At 38.8% G+C, this 17,614-nt stretch overlaps 1 protein-coding gene across 2 annotated transcripts in view; it reads right to left on the reverse strand.

Moving 5' to 3' along the window:
- LOC135325134 (protein mono-ADP-ribosyltransferase PARP8) overlaps positions 1-17,614 on the reverse strand; it is a 117,489-nt gene that overhangs the window by 58,045 nt on the left and 41,830 nt on the right. For both annotated transcript variants that reach the window (XM_064502763.1, XM_064502762.1), the window contains 2 exons: positions 5,907-5,944; positions 82-171 (listed from right to left, as the gene is read on the reverse strand). In XM_064502763.1, coding sequence (XP_064358833.1) covers positions 82-171; positions 5,907-5,944 — 128 coding nt within the window. The remainder of the gene's footprint in view (positions 1-81; positions 172-5,906; positions 5,945-17,614) is intronic.

Raw genomic sequence — 17,614 nt, forward strand, 5'->3', positions numbered from 1 at the left:
CATTTCTCTTTACGTAAGTGTAGAGTCTTGTCTTTTCTCACCAAATGTGAATTTGATAAAACACCCAGGACTTCAGATTACCTGTAGCAATTTGGTGGAAAATTACCGGGATTGGCTCTGTTGTAACTAACACATCTTCATCATTATCTGAACTGGAAACATATGTGTTATCTACAAAAGAAAGACACGTTGTACACTAAAGTCCAATGGCGCTATGCAGACCCCTTCCCATGACGCCCATCCCATGTTCACCATTGTACCACAAGGAACGACATTCCAGGTAGTAAGGGAAGCTCAGCACGATAATCTTCCTGGCATCTTTTTTCTGCTGAGATTGCTAATAATAACAAAAATACCAGAAAGAAGATGGAAGATTCAGACCCAAATTTTATATGGGCAGAATGCTGTATTCCAGTGCTGTGCCATTCACGAATCACACCAAAAGCGCTGCTCAGAACCATCCCACAAGGCTCACGAGGGGGTGAGCCAGCCTTTTCCCAAATAAAAACTTGTTCTGTGTTTCTTGCCATGTCTGACACTAAAACTCAAGCTAGGTCTGGTGCGCAGAGTAAAGGCTAGATCCAGAGCTGGGTGTTAATATAACAACATTATGAAAAACTTCTGTGCCTCATTTTGGCTGGTTCCACAGAGGATGTCTGAAGTATCCTATAACCACTGGAGAACTATTCTTCTGCCTGGTGCAGAAAAAAACATCTAACCATCATCATCCAACCATCCAACTTAAAAACCTATGGATATGAATCTGCAGATTCTATTCCAAACTTTCTTTCATAATTTGGAGTTAAGAGAAGATATTATGATTTTTTTTCGTTTGCTTTCGAAACAAACCTTTAGTAACAACTAGCAAGGAACAGTAACTTTTTGTGTTGTATCTGCAAAAGCTAATTTTGCGTGAATTGTTGAACTGCCTATGCTGGTAATAAAATTTTGTTTTCTACTGATCTGGGCTGAACTGGAACTTATGCTCTCGAGCAGAAATGCTGACAATTACGATAATCACAGATAAAGAGAGAAATAAGAGAACTGAAACAAGGACTTGATCTACCGTGATGCTACACACACTGGCCCCACTTCAGCAAAGGGCATAAAATCATACATAACTTTAAGCCTACTGCTGCACCTGGGTCTCACTGCCTTTGACTACAGTGCTTCCAGTGAAATGTTAAAAATGCAACATTAATTCATAAGTGACACTAGTAACATCATTGGTATTACAGTGGTTCTTAGAGGCCCGTATCAAGCCCAGGAGCTGGGGCTGCAGTCGCGGTGGCATCAGCGGCTCCTCCAGGTGTGCCGCACCGCCTTGCAGACGAGCAGCTGCACTGCCGCACGCAGACAAGCGCGCGGGGCTTTCCCAGCTCGCCACCTGGAAACAGCCACCTTCTGTCACATTCTCACGGATCTGCTGCGTCTGACACTATCCCACACCTTCGCCTGCTTCCACTCCTGCATTGCCCCATGAGGTGCTTTGAGTAATCTGCACACAGCTCAACGACCATACACTGCGAGGAGGCAGCTGGTCCTGCAGACTGACAGCGCTTCTCCCCGAGCACTGCTCTCCAGTGGGCATGCTAACTCGCTCCATCTGTTCAGCCAGCTCAGGCTGTCTCTGCTCTGCCACACACTTGGCACAGCGACGTGTTTGAGAGCTACAGCAGTGTGTGAATAAAATGGGGTGCCTCCAGCCATCTGCCAGCATTTACTCCTCTTTCTCCCACCTTTGTCTACTGGCACCTAGGCCCACCAGGCTGTAAACGATGCCCCCAGGATAGCCGCATCTCACTCCTCCCATTAATTCCTGCCTTGCCTCTACTTGAGTTTTCCACTGTGCCGCCATCATTTCAGCCTTACCACAGCGGGCAGCTCTGGGTGGCAACATGTGCCCGCCACTTTCCCAGGTCTGGGCCTGTGGCTTAGTGCTACCGATCTGAGGCAGTGCACTAAGCAAGGTTATCATTTGGTTCTAACACCTAATACAAGATATATATGGATGGATGAAAAGAAATCCACATGCTAGAATTTATTGCTGTAGTATATGAAAAGGTAGGAAACACATGTATGAAACAGTAAGAAACACAAAAGTAGGAAATCTGTGCTGTACAGAATATAAAATCACCAAGATATACATATATGGAAAAAAGGACTACTCAATAACAGGTTTTATAGATTTTAATTATATTATTATGTCCCTTGTTTGCCATTCTTTCTTGGCAGCTGGATAATAACTTTTCACTGCCAAGTTTTGTTTTCCTTTTCCATTTGGCAACCACTGTGGGTTTTTTTTCTTTACTTCTGTCAGCCTAATGAAACTTGAAATTAAGGTACTTAGTTTACTAAGGGTAACCAAGGGTACTTGGTTTTAGTTTACTTTCTTCAGCCGCCAGCTTCTAACAAGCTATACAGAGGAGCACCCCTCCTCTTCAGCAGAGCCCACCTGAACCTAATGCAGGGATGCAACGAACCACCCACTGCCAGACTGGTTCTCCATCACTGCTGCTATCAACTGACTTCTAAGAAGAGGGTGTTTCTGTTAACATGTGTGTAATCCATAAATCACTGCGATAATAGACAACAGCAGTTCTACAAGTTTTTGACAGCCAGCATGTATCACTCAGAACATTGATTCATTAGCAAAATGCTTGCTACAGTTCTCACAGGAGTCATGATCGATTCATATTAATGGAACTTTAGTCTACTCACTGATGTTAAGAGTCTATAACTGCTCCTGAGGAGCAGTTTTCCCCCAATTGTGTCAACGTTATGAGAAAATGGTTACGAAGCTTTTTTGCTGAAATTGTCATTACCCACCTCTAAAATTTTCACTGATATCTTCACAATTTCAGCAATGTATAAATAACTTTGAGACATTACTGTCTCAACACCATTCCTGTTAAGTTCTTCAGTGTGTCTTTGTGAGCATACTCCTAGCTTTCGCTTACAATTATGAAATGCTCAAATACCTCCCCTTATTTAAAGTTGTCATATCATATTACAGTTCCCATAGCTATGATTTCACACTCAGCTGTTTGTAATCTTTTGGTGCAAATATGAACCAATTCAGCAATAGCATCACACTGTTATCAGTGCCAAAATGATGATGCCGCACACACAACACAATGCAGGGAGCTAAAATATATTCAGTATCCAAAGTTCTTCTTATGGTATCCAAAATTTACTTGTGGTGGTATCACTTCTGGCTGAATGAATATCAGTTGTAGAGTAACTTAACCTCTTCTATTTTCATATATTTATTAAACAGATTAGCAATTTATCTGATGATCAACTCTGACAGCCTTCTTCTGAATTTCCAAATTTGATCCACTGTGTATTACACACTCTCAGTCTCTAAAGGATATAACTTTGATATGTCTACGAGCTAAGGGAGTTAAGTCATGATCTGTAAAGACTTATCCTGTGATAAATTTTGTTTGATGAGTATATGCTCTTCTGAACTCCACCAACTAGTAGCAATACTTGAAGATCACCTTGCAGTTGAGGAAGATACCAGCACAGAGCTTTCCAGGCCTGACACCATCACACCCTGACACGTCCCTGAAACATCTCTTAAAATGCATGCTAGAGAAGAGACAGTAACAGTCAGCAGCAATGTTAAGTTAGAGGTTTAGTACAAAGAAAGAAGGCAAAGAATCTGCTTCACCAAGTCAAAAGGAGTATATTTAGGCCCAAAGCTGTAAAATGGCAAAGAGTCATTATCATTCCTAACACAGTAAACACCTCTTCATCACAAAGCAAATGTACATACTGCAAAAGCTTGAGACGTGAATGAAATCAGCTCTTCCACAGGCTTGAAGGTTTAGATTTTAATCAGTAAACATGCACAGCTGCTCTACTCCCCCTCAACAACTTAGCTACGATGTAAAATGTTCAAATTCTAGCTGGCTTTAAAATACAGGGGCTGATAGCAGAGAACATTCAACAAGTTTCAGTGATGCTGATTCAAAGTTACTCAGCCTTGTAGAACATCAGAGCATGCTTGCAAACAGCATCTGTAAAGGAGGTTTGAGGTCTGCCAGACAGGAGAGTTTGCCAGGAAATAAGACCTCATTTACTGTGGGACTAACTGCTGATTAGGTGTTCTAGTTCTGTGACTTAGTGTAGGGGTTCCCAGAGATTAAGTTCTGTGCCTTCACAAAAGTTCACACCCTGAAATGAATAAATCCATTGCTGACATTTTATAAAAGAAAAAGTTAACAACATACAATGCAGATTTTTTCAACTGCTTATCCCTCCTTTTACTGTCAGGTCAATGGAGCAGTCAATCAATCAAGTTACAATTGGTATGACTGTGTTTTTTTATGAATTTGTTTCTCCAGTTACTACGTGCTTAATAGATTAGGATTAGTAGCAGTTTTTCCTCTTTTTTTTACTGGTGAGAAAAAATATCTCTCATAAAGACTGTGAGTATTCTTTCACAAAATCCATTCTGTTTAACATCAATACCGAGACTGACTTCTCTCTGCATCTGCTTCAAACATTGTGGTGCTGTGGACAGACATAGTACATGCCTGCTTATCAGTGAACAAGATCAAAGCCTTACTTTTTCAGAGATTCTAAAAAAAACAAGAAATCTTTCTTTTAGAAATATTACAGAGATGTTAAGGATAATCATCAAAAAAGGCCAGAGAGTTTTACATCACTCAATATATTTACACTATTTAATATTACCCGGGCAGAATACACAAAAAGGTGCAATCCAACAGTGCCACCATGAAAATTAGGCACTTCCTTGTCTGCCCTCACCCCAGCTTCCCTCTCCTACTTCTGCTAACCTCTATGTCACCAGCAGTATTCATGCAGTATCTTTGTGAATGAAATCAGGGAAATAAGAGAGATATGGAGCTACTGGAGCAAGTCCAACAAAGGGCTACTAAGATATTGAAGGGACTGGAGCATCTCTCATATGAGGAGAGGCTGAGGGAGCTGGGACTGTTCAGCCTGGAGAAGAGAAGACCGAGGGGGGATCTTATCAATGTGTTTAAAAATCTGAAGGGAGGGTGCAAAAAGGATGGGCCGGATGCTTTTCAGTGGTACCCAGTGATAGGATGAGAGGCAACAGGCACAAACTGAAACACAGGAAGCTCCCTCTGAACATTAGGAAAAACTTCTTTATTGTGAGGGTGACTGAGCACTGGAACAAGTTGCCCAGAGAGGCTGACCCAGCTTGAGCAGGAGGGGTTGGACTGGATGACCTCTTAATGGTCCCTTCCAGCCTCAACCGTTCTGTGATTCTGTTAAATAAGCTAGCTAAAAAATGCCTTCTTTTCTTGCTTGGTTGTCTTCCATATGGATCATTCCCCTTGTCTAAGTTCACCATGCTCCTGTCAACCCAGCTCAGGGTATAGTATGGAGTTAGGAACGAGCAGCCATGAACGACTCTGCAAGTTTACATTACACGGGACATACACATACGCAAACCCTCAGGTCCAGCAAACCCTGAGAAGTAACAAAGCACACACCACAGGCTTAACTTTAAGAACATGGGTAGTCTCATTAAGGTCTGACACACTGAAGTGCTTTGCGGACCAGCTCCAGACTGCTCAGACACTTGAAAGATCAAGTCTTATCTACCTTGCCAAACAGGAGTTGGGCGCTTTCAGATCTCTGACACTGATGGCTCCAGACACTGAAAGCATCACAACCCCTGGCCTCAGGAAACTTGTGAACCAGGTTTTCTCACCCTGACCCAGCTGACAAATGATGCCTGAAAAGGAGAAATGACTGTGAAAATAATCTAACTAATGGAGAATGATTAGCATAAGGATGCACCTGGAACACATTAACACCCTTTCAAGTATTCTCATCTGGATATTGCAAATTGCGGTAACATGCATATACGTGTCATGGACAAGAATGTTGCACTGTACCTGGGTAGTCCTCAGAGACATGCACTGAATAGGACACACTGCAAAAAGAAAAAAAAAAGAAACACAGAATTAATAACAATAACATTAACTGCTGGCATAAGATTTTTTTCCTATTCCTGTATTATTTTAGGTTTATTTATAGGTTTCTGACAGCTTCCAGGACAGGAAGTAACCGCTATTCTGACAGCTTTTGAAGTGCTCAGCTAAAAAATATAGTGTCATGCCTGTTTTGAAAGCTTACTTTGCTAAATTGGCACTTCTTGAATTCAACATTATTAAAAAGAATATCAGGACTGTATATATTCATTTTAGAATAATATTTCACGATGTCTGTAGTTATGCTAAAAAAAAAAGTTGCTCTGTGAACATCAGAACTAGAAGAGCCTGTCTTTTTCTGCATCTGTTCCTGGGGTTTACTCAAGGCTCAGCAGAAAGCCTTTCTTGCTGATTGGGGTACCCCTGCATGATGTTCCCATTACTCTCAACACTAGCCCTGTATGGCTTGGGCTCCTTTCTCTGTCCAAAATCCCATATTTATAGAAGTTGTGGCAATCTTCTTTGACCTCTCTATCAAGCTGGGTTGAAATCAAATTTAAAAGAGCCACAGTCATGCTAAAGAGTAGCTTCATTACGTAGATTATCTGAACCTGTTTTGTCAGAAAACAGAAATACAAATATATGGTCCCAATCTTCCAGCTCAGTCCACTTGTGCTTTCCCCGTGACCCAGTGAGATGCTCACTGAATTCACTGCTGTGAACAGGACAAATGGGTATAATGATCTATTCAGCTGTCTAAGTACCCACTGAGTCCTGCTGGTTTTTTAAGGTTAACATACATCTTCATTTTGCATTAAATAAATTCAACTCTGGAGCATGCTGAAAGCTTTCTGTTGTATAATTCAAGTTCTTTCCACTTCTGAATCCTATAAATTGCATGTGTCAACCTACACATTTAAATAATACATGAAGTGTGCTCATGCCTGCAGTGAGTTAAGCAGACACACAAAGGCAGGATGGCAGAGCTCTCTGAATAAATTTTCATATGTACTGTACATCACCGAAACGTGATCCAGTGGATCATTCTAAATTAGCTGAATACAACTTCTGCGTAGACTATAAAATAAATCTATGTATGATTTTTTTGCTTTTTCTCTCTCAAGGAGTTTGGTTAAGTGAGCTCTACTTTCGCAATTGAATGACCATGGGAGGCAATCACTAAGAAAAGGTACATCTCATACTTTCTTCCATAAGTGAACCTATTACAGCCCAGCTCTGTCAGCTGTTTTTGCAGATAATTTATTCTAGCATAATTCATTTTATGTATTGTTTGATTAAGAAGCAAAGATGCCTGTTTCTACAACAGCTGCACATGTTCACATAAATGGAAGCAGAAAGAGGGTTTATTACAGCTGACAACACATTTAGCCACACAACTCTTGATAGCTTCAGTCATGCCAGCATTAAATCCCATCATTGTATAAATTCAACATTTTGTGAATTTTCTCTTTATTTTTCAGACATCTGGAACAGGCGTTGTCTGCATCTCTTCATCTTGGATCATTTTCCCTAAAGACATGGGGTATTTAAACCTAATAATCTGCTGTGGCATTAGCTGTCACTATTTCAAAGGGGGGAACATTCCAAAAAAAGGGAAGATCACCCAGTGCAGGGCAGGAAGCTTCCAGAAGATATGTTTGTAACCATGAATTCTTCCTTCTACCACCAAGAGAAGTCCTTCCAAGTAGAATTAAGAATAATAAAAAAGTTCATCACAGTGAGGGTGGTCTAACATTCAAACGGGGGTTCATAGAAGTTGCAGAATTTCCATATTTAGAGATATTCAAAACTCAGCTGGACCAGGCCCTCAGCAACCTCATCTAAATTTGAAGCTGGATGTAACTTCAAAGCTGGTTTTGCTTTGCATGGCGGGTGGAGCAGACCACCTGCACAGGTCTCCTCCCACCCAAACTACTCTATGTTCCTATGTGCATGTTTCCTATGAAAGTGTGTTTCTCTTCCTTCTTCTTCATCATGTGATATCTGTCATAGAAAGCACCTGCTGCCACATTAAATGGAAACTAATGTGAGAAAAAACCCTATACAGTCTTGTGAGATGGAACTAAAATGAAAAGGTTCCTGAAGGTGCAGGTTACAAATCGTCCGAAACCAGATTCTGTAATGATTGCAAGCGAGTTCAAGGTCTAACCCAGAACCCAGGGAATCCCATAGTGCCCTCGCTACTATGATGAACATCATAAGAGAGGGGAAAGCAAAGGTAAAAAACCGTATAATTATTCTGTCACCCCAGTAATAAAAACTCCCCCCATAGACAAAATTTTGCCACCGAAATGTGATGTCACCTCCATCTGAAAAAGCATTAACAGAATATCTAACTGCCAAACCAAAATCAAATGATAAAATGTTGGCTATAATCATGGAATCTGATAGGCCCGAGCTGCCACTTCAGAAGAAAGTGTATAAGGGAGATGTGAGCCAAAGCTTAAAGAACAAAATGACTGAAAATAGAATGTTTACTTCCAAGTAAAAGAAACCAGCAGTTTTGGTTAGGAACACTAGTGACTCAATTGAGGAACTTGGTTTAAGGTCCCCAGAAGAACTATTTGTTTATTATGCTGGGTGTGTTTAATCTGAAACTGCTAACTGTTTACATGATTAGCCTCTCCACACACAAAAAAAAGGAATGTCCATTTGTTTTTCTTCTCTTTAAATTCTGATTTTCAGCACATGTTGGGATCCCTGTGCTGCCCTCTCCTGAGTGTCCCCAGACCACTCTGGGGACATACTCTGAGAAGTACTGTGCCAGAGAAAGCTCTTAAGGGGACAGCTCTTAGATGGGCCATTCCTCTCACACGTATTTGAACTCACAGTTGGGGACAATAAATGGCTTGTCTGAGCCCCCCACAGAGTGGTGGTACTTTGCTTGGGCTTGTAATCCTATGTTAGTTATGTTCAGACTATGGAAACAAAAAGTCAAAATAAAAGAACTAAATGGAACAGAATTTGTTTTTCTGTCCCAGCTCACCTTGGTGATCGTCACATATGATCACAGTCTGGCACATTTTTCTATACTCAGGATAAACTGCTTCCTACCGGTCGTACACTAGATTTATTAGAAGACAAAACATACCAGACTAATGAAGGTCTCTTTAGAGGTTCCAGTCCTGCAGTCACTGAAACGTTTTCCCACTGACTTCAAAGACATTTAAAGCCAAGACAGGAACACAGGACTGTGATGGCCTAAAGCACTTTCAATAATCACAGATCTTAGTGAATATGCAGATGTTAACACCTCTCACTATTAAATCCTCACAGAGCTAAGGAAAGCCTCTACTGAAGCAGCTTTCTTTTTTAAGTACTCAGAAATGCAACTGGAACTAATATAGGCCCGGTTTCCACAGAGAAGTACAACATGATTATTCCAGTGAGGGGTGTGATTTTTCCCTCTGGCAGTACAGCTCTACTGTACGACCCTACTGCAGTTACATTGCTATAAATACAGCTTATAGCACTATAATTTATTTCCATTCCCATAAACACATCCTAACCAGCCAACCATCATCCATGCTCGTCCAGTTATATTGCTTTAGCTACGTGAACACAGTTAAACTCTTGGGTGTAAACAAAGCCCCAGTGACCATGTTATCTCTCTTTTAATTCAGCTTAGACACTTTGCACAAGTCATCCTAAAGTACATATATTTCTTGATCTTTAAGCTCAGAACAACCTTCATACTGGAAACTGTCTTGCAAAATTTTTGTTATTTAGCAAACGATAAATACCATATGAGAGATATCATGTTTCACTGCTTATGAGATTTTAATGTAAACCTCTTATTGCTTAAAATAATATTCACATGTAGAGCTCCTGCCTTAGTTTAGTAACAATTCTATTTGTGGTGCATTTCTTGCAAGCATTTTCTAATGTGTTTCAACAATATCAGTTCTTTCTTTAGAGAGATTATTCTGTAAAGGTCTATGTGCATTTGAGAACTGATTTATAAACTAGATGAAGATGCACAACATAATTGCTATTTTTCAGATGAATCTGTTCCATTTTGATTCAGAACAAGCAGATCCACCTGTATTTGACATGACTTTAACTTCTTAAAGCTGGTTAGAAAGGCATTTTAGCTTGTGTAGATTCACAATTTGCAGAGTCAAGATCCACATCCACATTACTTAGCAAATAGACAGACTATATGCCACCAGGAACATACATCTCTAATGCTTTGAGATTTGACAGCGGTAGGACTAAATGGCCTTCAGATATCCCTGACAAACAACTTTTTTTATGATATTAAGCCACACTCCTATACCATAATCCTGAATGGGCTTACGTCTTGTGGGGCTCTATAATCAGCACAGAGTCCATACTGATTATACCACCGGGCACAGACCAGTAAAAAGAATGCCAGAATGTAAGCTCCTGGGCAAAGAAAAAAATCCCATGAAAACTTCAAAAGGCAGCAAAGCAAAATACTGAAACAAAGCATGTTCATCCAAAAAAAGGTGGTGGTGGGGGGGGGCTGAAGTAACTGTTTACTCCCTTAAATATAACAATTTTTTTGGTTTCCGTATGTTTAGCACACAGGAAGAAAAATGAGTGATAGCAATGTTCTGCCATAAGGTCAGCTTCCTGACATAAACTTGTATCAGCCATTACGCCCAGCTTAAGGCCTCTAAATCAATTTGTAATATTGTTTCCCATGCCTAGAATTGTAGGTTTTATGTATCATGGTATATACCACAGGATCAGGCATTCATCCTGAAGCCACAACAGTGATGCTATAGCTGAAGTACATGACGTGTCATGCCATAAAATTCACATTTTCTCAACTCATGCCACCTGTAGTTTCTCTCTAGGAATGAAACCCTTTAAGCTGAATTTCCAGCTGTTTTACACAGCAGGAACAGCATGAAGCATCTGGCACAAGTCTAAGATTTATGCCTATGGAATAGTTATGACAGACAATTTAACCAGCTCTGTCCCATGGCAACAGCTGAATTATTGCCTTATTAAGTGTGGAAATTGTGATCTAGTTTCTATTTCAGTTTTAGCTGCTTCTCCTAGAGCCAGGGATGCATGCACTAACATTGTAGCTTAAAAACTTGTTCAAGAAAGGAAACAAGCATTTTTCTGTGTGGATGTTTATGGTAGTCTAACATCAATCTATAACACAACAGAAAAGCTATAACAACAGAGTAAATATGACCTAATCTCAATGGGTCCGGAACTACATATACTAAAGATACTATGCTTTTAAGCTATCCACAATCCTAGATCTATCTCATCAATGAATTAATGCAAGAAGTTAAAAAGATCCACCAAGGCTTGTTCCTGAAGAGAAATATTAAGACCATAATCTCTGGACAAATATGTAAGATTAAACACTACTCTGAGATTATATGCCAGGGCCAATTTCTGAATGAGCTGGTGAGCTAAGAGAAATGTTACTGAAACTTTTTTTTTTAACAAAAATAAAATTATCCTGGAAAAAAACTTTGGACTAAGGGCCTTTTTAATGATCTGCATATTATTTCTGAAAGCACAGCATGATATAGGTGTGATATTTTTACTCCCTACTCTAGATGAAGCAATAAGAAGGAATAAGAACAAGGTTCAATTGCACAGATTCAACTGAAACTGTACTCTTTTACCAACTGCTAGCTATAAACTATCACAATTATTACTTATTTTATAATATGAAACTGAAGAATAACATTTAAGGAATGTCCATGAATTATACGGAAAATACTTCCATTCCCATCTTCACCCTTTTGTTTCATTAGCTTCAAAAATGGTCCAAATCCTTCAATGGATTCCTATCATCTTCATTCCCTTTAGCCTCCTCTTCCACCTCAGGAAGATCACATTCTGATCCTGACACCAGACCCTTCCAACTACCTCTCTTCTCACCAGAGTACTTTTACAAATCTGGTTCCATAGCGATTCCACCAACAAACAAAGGTCATTCTCTTTTCTATTAGCTGGCCTGAGATCCAGTTTGAAACTTAAAAGCTTGGGAATAAATCACATCACAAGACGGAAATTACTATTTTCAGAAGATGTACTGTGGGATACTCTCCAAACAAAACTTCCAGATTGCATTCCTGAAATGTCTGACATTTGAACAAGTACCTTGAGAGTTGGTAAGAGACAAAAACATTTAGGTATGGACCACCTGAAAAACCAGGCAGGCTATTTTCGCAAAAGTTTTGGAATACATAGATAGAAACAGAAACAAAATCCTTTACTCTCTTTTTTTTCCCCCCTTGGTAATTGACATTATTTGAATCTTAAGAAATTCTCTGAAGAGAATTACAATTGTAAACTAATGTTTTAATGTTCTCTAGAAGGTTTCAATGTCATATCTTTCTTCCAATTTGTATGAAGATAACATACATGCAAACAACAGAAGAGACCCAGCAGCTTTATATGGCCAAAAGATCTCTTCCGCTTAATGAACAGCGCCAAAAGGCAAACCTTCCAAAATCCCGGTTTGGAGACATTTTAAATTACATTTTATGTTGAAAACAGCACAAACAAAATGACTATAAAACAACTGAAAAATAACCAGAAAGCACTACCAGATTACTTACAGTTAAGCCAGACAAACAATGCAAACTTTCCTTTTGATGTTGAAAGCTGTTACAGCCATGAGTGAAGGAGAAATGGTAGTTCTACTGATATGAACAAATGAATTAGCAAAATACTTGATCACTTGGTATCTACAACTATTATGCTACGAAACACTTTAATACCTCTCTATGCAGCTCTACAAAAAGAATGCAATCATTATGTTACGGGAGCAGCAATTTTGCTATTCCACTCTGGGGCTTTTGGAAGAATCCATCCCGCTCTGCACACATCAGCTAAGGGCTACGCTGAAGCCAGTTTTCAGAAACGCACATAAAGCTATGGTAGCATTCTATGTTTTTTAATTAGGTAAATTATTTAATCAACTAGTGCTAGTACTGACTTTACAATGTCTTTAGTTAAAACATACCGGAGACTTAGTAAATTTTAAATGTATTGCAAATCATTTATGAGTAAACTAAATACTATTTTAAAGAACCAAATGAAAAGATCAGCAAGTATTGCATTTCATTCATTCAAGATATCTTTACAATAAGGTCCAAGTAATGTGACAAAAATATAAATAAAAGTAAAAAAAGTTTCAGTTGCATAAAACACTAACCACAAAATGACACACGTCTCTAAACGGATACATAGAGAGATGAACAGATAGTTAGAATCATGCCAGTTAGAAATACGAAAGATAGCACATGACATGACATGATTCTGAAAATAAAAGCTTGCATAAAGCCTTTTTAAATACAAAAAAGTACACAGGCTTTTTGCTCTTGCACACAGTTAAATAAAAGTTGAAGCAGAGGATCTTTTTCTAAACAGTGAAATACACACCAATGTCATTAAATAAAATAACAGTTACTAAAAATCATCATACTTATCTTCTGGAAAAGAGAATTAAAAGTCCCCCCAAATAAGACAGAAATTAAAAGTAAATAGACATAAATTCTCATGCAGATGTTAGCACAGCTGTGGAAAAAGTGACCGTTAACCAACTGCAGCAAGAATATTCTCACAATACTAAAATATATTTTCTTTTTTGTTACTGAATTTAGAACTTGAATTAAATCCCACTGAGATCTAAAGCAGCCTTTAGTACTTGACAAAGAAGATTACAGATGAGTTGCACAGGGAATACAAGTCTTCCAGCCTCTGCCATGCTCCTGGTATGTCTATAAACATGTATGTAACCACTTTGCTAAAACTTTCACGAAGTATTCCAAGCAGTGCAAATTTTGGTGAGCACTTTTTTTAAAATTTTGACATTTGCAGCTTGCTATATGACTGTGACTATCAAGTCATTTCACAACTGTGCCATTTTCTGGATTCCTTATTAAAACAAAGCTCATGGATTTCAAACCAACTTTTTAAGTAGTCTTTAAAATGTTTTGAATGTGCTTGTCTGTATCAGAGCAATTTGTTTTCAGATATATAGGCCACTTCAAATCTCTTTCTGAAACACATTAGTTCACCAAAATTTTGTATTGCCTGTGATCCAATAATTGATGACCCAGCAACAGTCACAGTTATTTTTTCAACTAGAAAGAGCCAGGTGCTTGCAAAGAATTAAAATTTGTTGATACGCTCTTTATTCCTTTCACTATCAAATTTCCCTATGGTGCACCTGCAATTATACAGAAAAGAATAACAAGTGACTCTGAGTAATCTTCTCCTCTGGATGTTGGAGAATGTACGTGTGGTGACATATGAAAAGTCCCAGGCAACTGTAACATTTCTTTTTGATGACAAATGAAAACCATTCTAAAGACATATGAGCAGTGTCAATACGTCAAAAATGGCACTGCTTTCATTTCCTGACATAACCTAGAGGAACAGAGGTGTTGAGTCAAAGCTACTATATGTTTGCATTTGTCACTAAGAATAATTGTGCTGCTGGTCCTTTCACACAGCCAAAGTGCATCTGAATCAAATGGTGAATGTTATTCATAAAGCGCTGCTTGATTTAGCATGCTATTCAAATAAAGGGGATACAGAAGACTGCAGCTCAATCATTTCCCTTTTACAAAGCTTCCCATGAAAAAAAGTGTGACAACTTCTAGTAAACGTATAGTACTCTACAGGATTAATCATCTCTCCAACAAGCAACGCTCCTAAAAATAAAAATCACATTACTAATAAAATAACCAAATCAAGGAGACCTGAAAAAAAACCTGCATGCTTTCATGAGAACTACTTGTTTTTTGCATAGAAAGAAATACACTAGCATATGGCTACATGTACAGAGCCAGGTGGTCCAAAACCAGACTGTGTCAGAACAGCGTCTCCCAGAACTACAGGAGTGGTGTCTTCTCGCAGTCGCCTTTGTCCAACCAGCTCCAGCTCCCTCCCAACGACACAGATACTCTTTGCACCTCTGTCTTCTGCACTCTTCCTGCTCTTCGCTAATCCTATTGGTTTGAAGTCTGTCTCCACAGTCCCCGTTAGTTCTTCATCCAGTATCAATCTTCTCCAGAGCTCAGAACAAACTCTGGACAGTAACCTCTCAGCCCAGCTCGGCTGCGGCCAGAGCAGTATATAAGATCACAGCCCTTAGCAATCTTATTTTCAGTGCTGGGCCCACCTTTTTACAGTGTTTTGTACTTTTTTTTTTTTTTTTGAGAAAGAAAGCTTTTCCTCTCTTCAAATTGTTTTCTTCTTTTGGAGCATTACTGTCAGAAACAACCACTGAACATGCTTCTTTTTAGAAGCCAGTCAGGAGTTACCTCAAAACTCTGTTTTGGTCCACATTGTTTCTGCTGGAACTTTCTCTAGTGACTTTCTCTAGTAAGGCTTACTAGTCTAGTGACTTTATTTCTGGTAACTCTGCTTTCAATTCATATTTCATTCATGTAATGGCACAGAAAATCCTGTCCAGCCCCTGTATGGAGCCTCTAGGTTGAGATTTTTCAAAATAAAAATAAAAGGAAACAAACAAACAATATTCATTATCCCAAGGAAGAGAGATGTGGAAAATTGCAAACTGAACAGTTAGAGTTTAACAATGTTCCAAGCAACAGAAAAGTGTGTCCTGTCATAAGAATTATTATCCAGTCATTTTAACAGATAATTCTACTCACTTGCCAGTCATTAAATACATAAATAAAGCTTTAATAAATCCATAGGGACATACACTCTTTACCTTCACCAAGTCACTAGCAAGTGGAAAAGTTCTTTTCCTTTACATGCAGTGTTTGGCTAAAGAGCAAAGTTCTAGACATCCTTCTTAGATCACTCTACATATTCATTAATTAGTTGGCATTTTGCTTGTTTGTCTAATGAGGTATGCGACAGCCACTGCTGTGTGGGGAAAAAATAACAAATTGAAATATTTGGGCTAGTCAGTTCTTTGAGATATCTGATGACATAAGAAATTATTTTTTTCATAAATAAAGTCCCTAATAAATCCTGGTATTGCTGATATGTTCTATTTTTGGATCAAAATATATATTTTTGTAAAATCTATACCTGTAGCTTCCATTAATATCAATATAAACAGAACATATAACTTTCAAATGTAGAATTTGGACTTCAAAGTACAACTTTTATGAATACTTTAAACTGACAATTGCATATCCTTGCACACATTCAACATATGAAAATGACATAAGGCAAGAGTTTCAATAGATGTTTACCTATGAAATTACACACACCAGCTTATTCATAGCAATATAATGCACTCACATAACTCAGGTCCCTGTGAATACATACAGACAATTATTTATCTGTTGCTCACAAGTACACACAGTCTTCTGGTCTGGTCAATAGGGCGGTGACTGCCACCTCAGAAAACTGCTAGATCATGAAACACCAACTCTTGTCCTGCATGATTTTTATTTCAAGGCAATGATGGTTGTTCCAGACTCCCATGCCATAAAGCTGCAAGGATGGCTTGCAGAACTAAAGGACTGGCTCATCTTAGTGTCCCATTACCCTAGTGTGGTCAAAACACACCATTTTCTGTAGTTAGAGATACAAAAGCTAGCCTCAGTTCCAGCCAGTTTTGCATCCTCAGGCCAACAGACCCGTAACTCTAGTGGTGCAAGGGACATGAAGCAAGCGAGAGGGTCAAACTGGCTTCTGGATACACAATAAGATACCTTTAACTTCCCTGCTACTATACAGTGAAACTCCTGTAATCATGAACAGCAAATAAAAGAGAAAATTCAGTGTGAGAGGACAAGAAGAAAAGACACTTTTCTTTCTTTTTTTTACCTATGACAGTTTCAGTTTGAGGGTATAGGTGAAGTAACGCTAACTACAACATTTAGTCCTGGACATCCTTAGCATTAGAAAGATGCCAGTAAATTGGAGGCAGTTCAGGCATCATTGAGAAACAACTGTCAATATGGTAGAAGAGACCAGTGAGGAAAAGAAATTTAAAGATGTTCAGACAGCTGGATACACATAGTGTGGCAAATCAACGAGTGAGTGTGGTACAAAATATAATGATGCGTAGGAGACATGTTTTCCAGAGTGCAAACAAGAAGATGGATATCATATTTATATGATGGCCCGAGGGAAAATGGCAAGCTGTATTCAGGTGAAATTAGAGGAAAAAGTATAACCAGGATGAAAATCAGAAACTGTGAACCCCATTAAACAGTGAATTAGTCTCCTGGGGAAGTGGTAGAAGGCTAATCACATAGTCATTTAAAATCAGTGTAGAAAAAGAGCTTAAGTAAAATTTATGGAACAATTTTGCACTGGCAATGATACTAACTAATATGTTTTCCATTACTAGTTTCAAAGCTGTTATGAATGGGTAAAATGTTACTTGCCTTTCTCACTAGTTGCTCAGAGGAGAAAGTTGTAGGTTGAATATGACATTGATGACTCTCAATGTGACTCACGGAAAAAAAATTCAAAGTACACCCCTTGTACTATAACTCAAGAGCGCGCAGAACAATAGCAGCAGGGATTTTGAGTTCAAGAGCTTTTTATGCATTTGAAATGTCAGCATCAGCTAAAATCTGAAAGTTCTTCCACCAACTTCTCATGAATTTTAGCTGTTCCTGAACATCACACTCTCTGACTTCCTCTTCATAACAAAATGCAATAGAAAGCACACTGCACTATTTTATTTTCTTTAAGCACAC

This window comes from Dromaius novaehollandiae, chromosome Z (assembly GCF_036370855.1).
Source record: "Dromaius novaehollandiae isolate bDroNov1 chromosome Z, bDroNov1.hap1, whole genome shotgun sequence".
NCBI lineage: Eukaryota > Metazoa > Chordata > Aves > Casuariiformes > Dromaiidae > Dromaius > Dromaius novaehollandiae.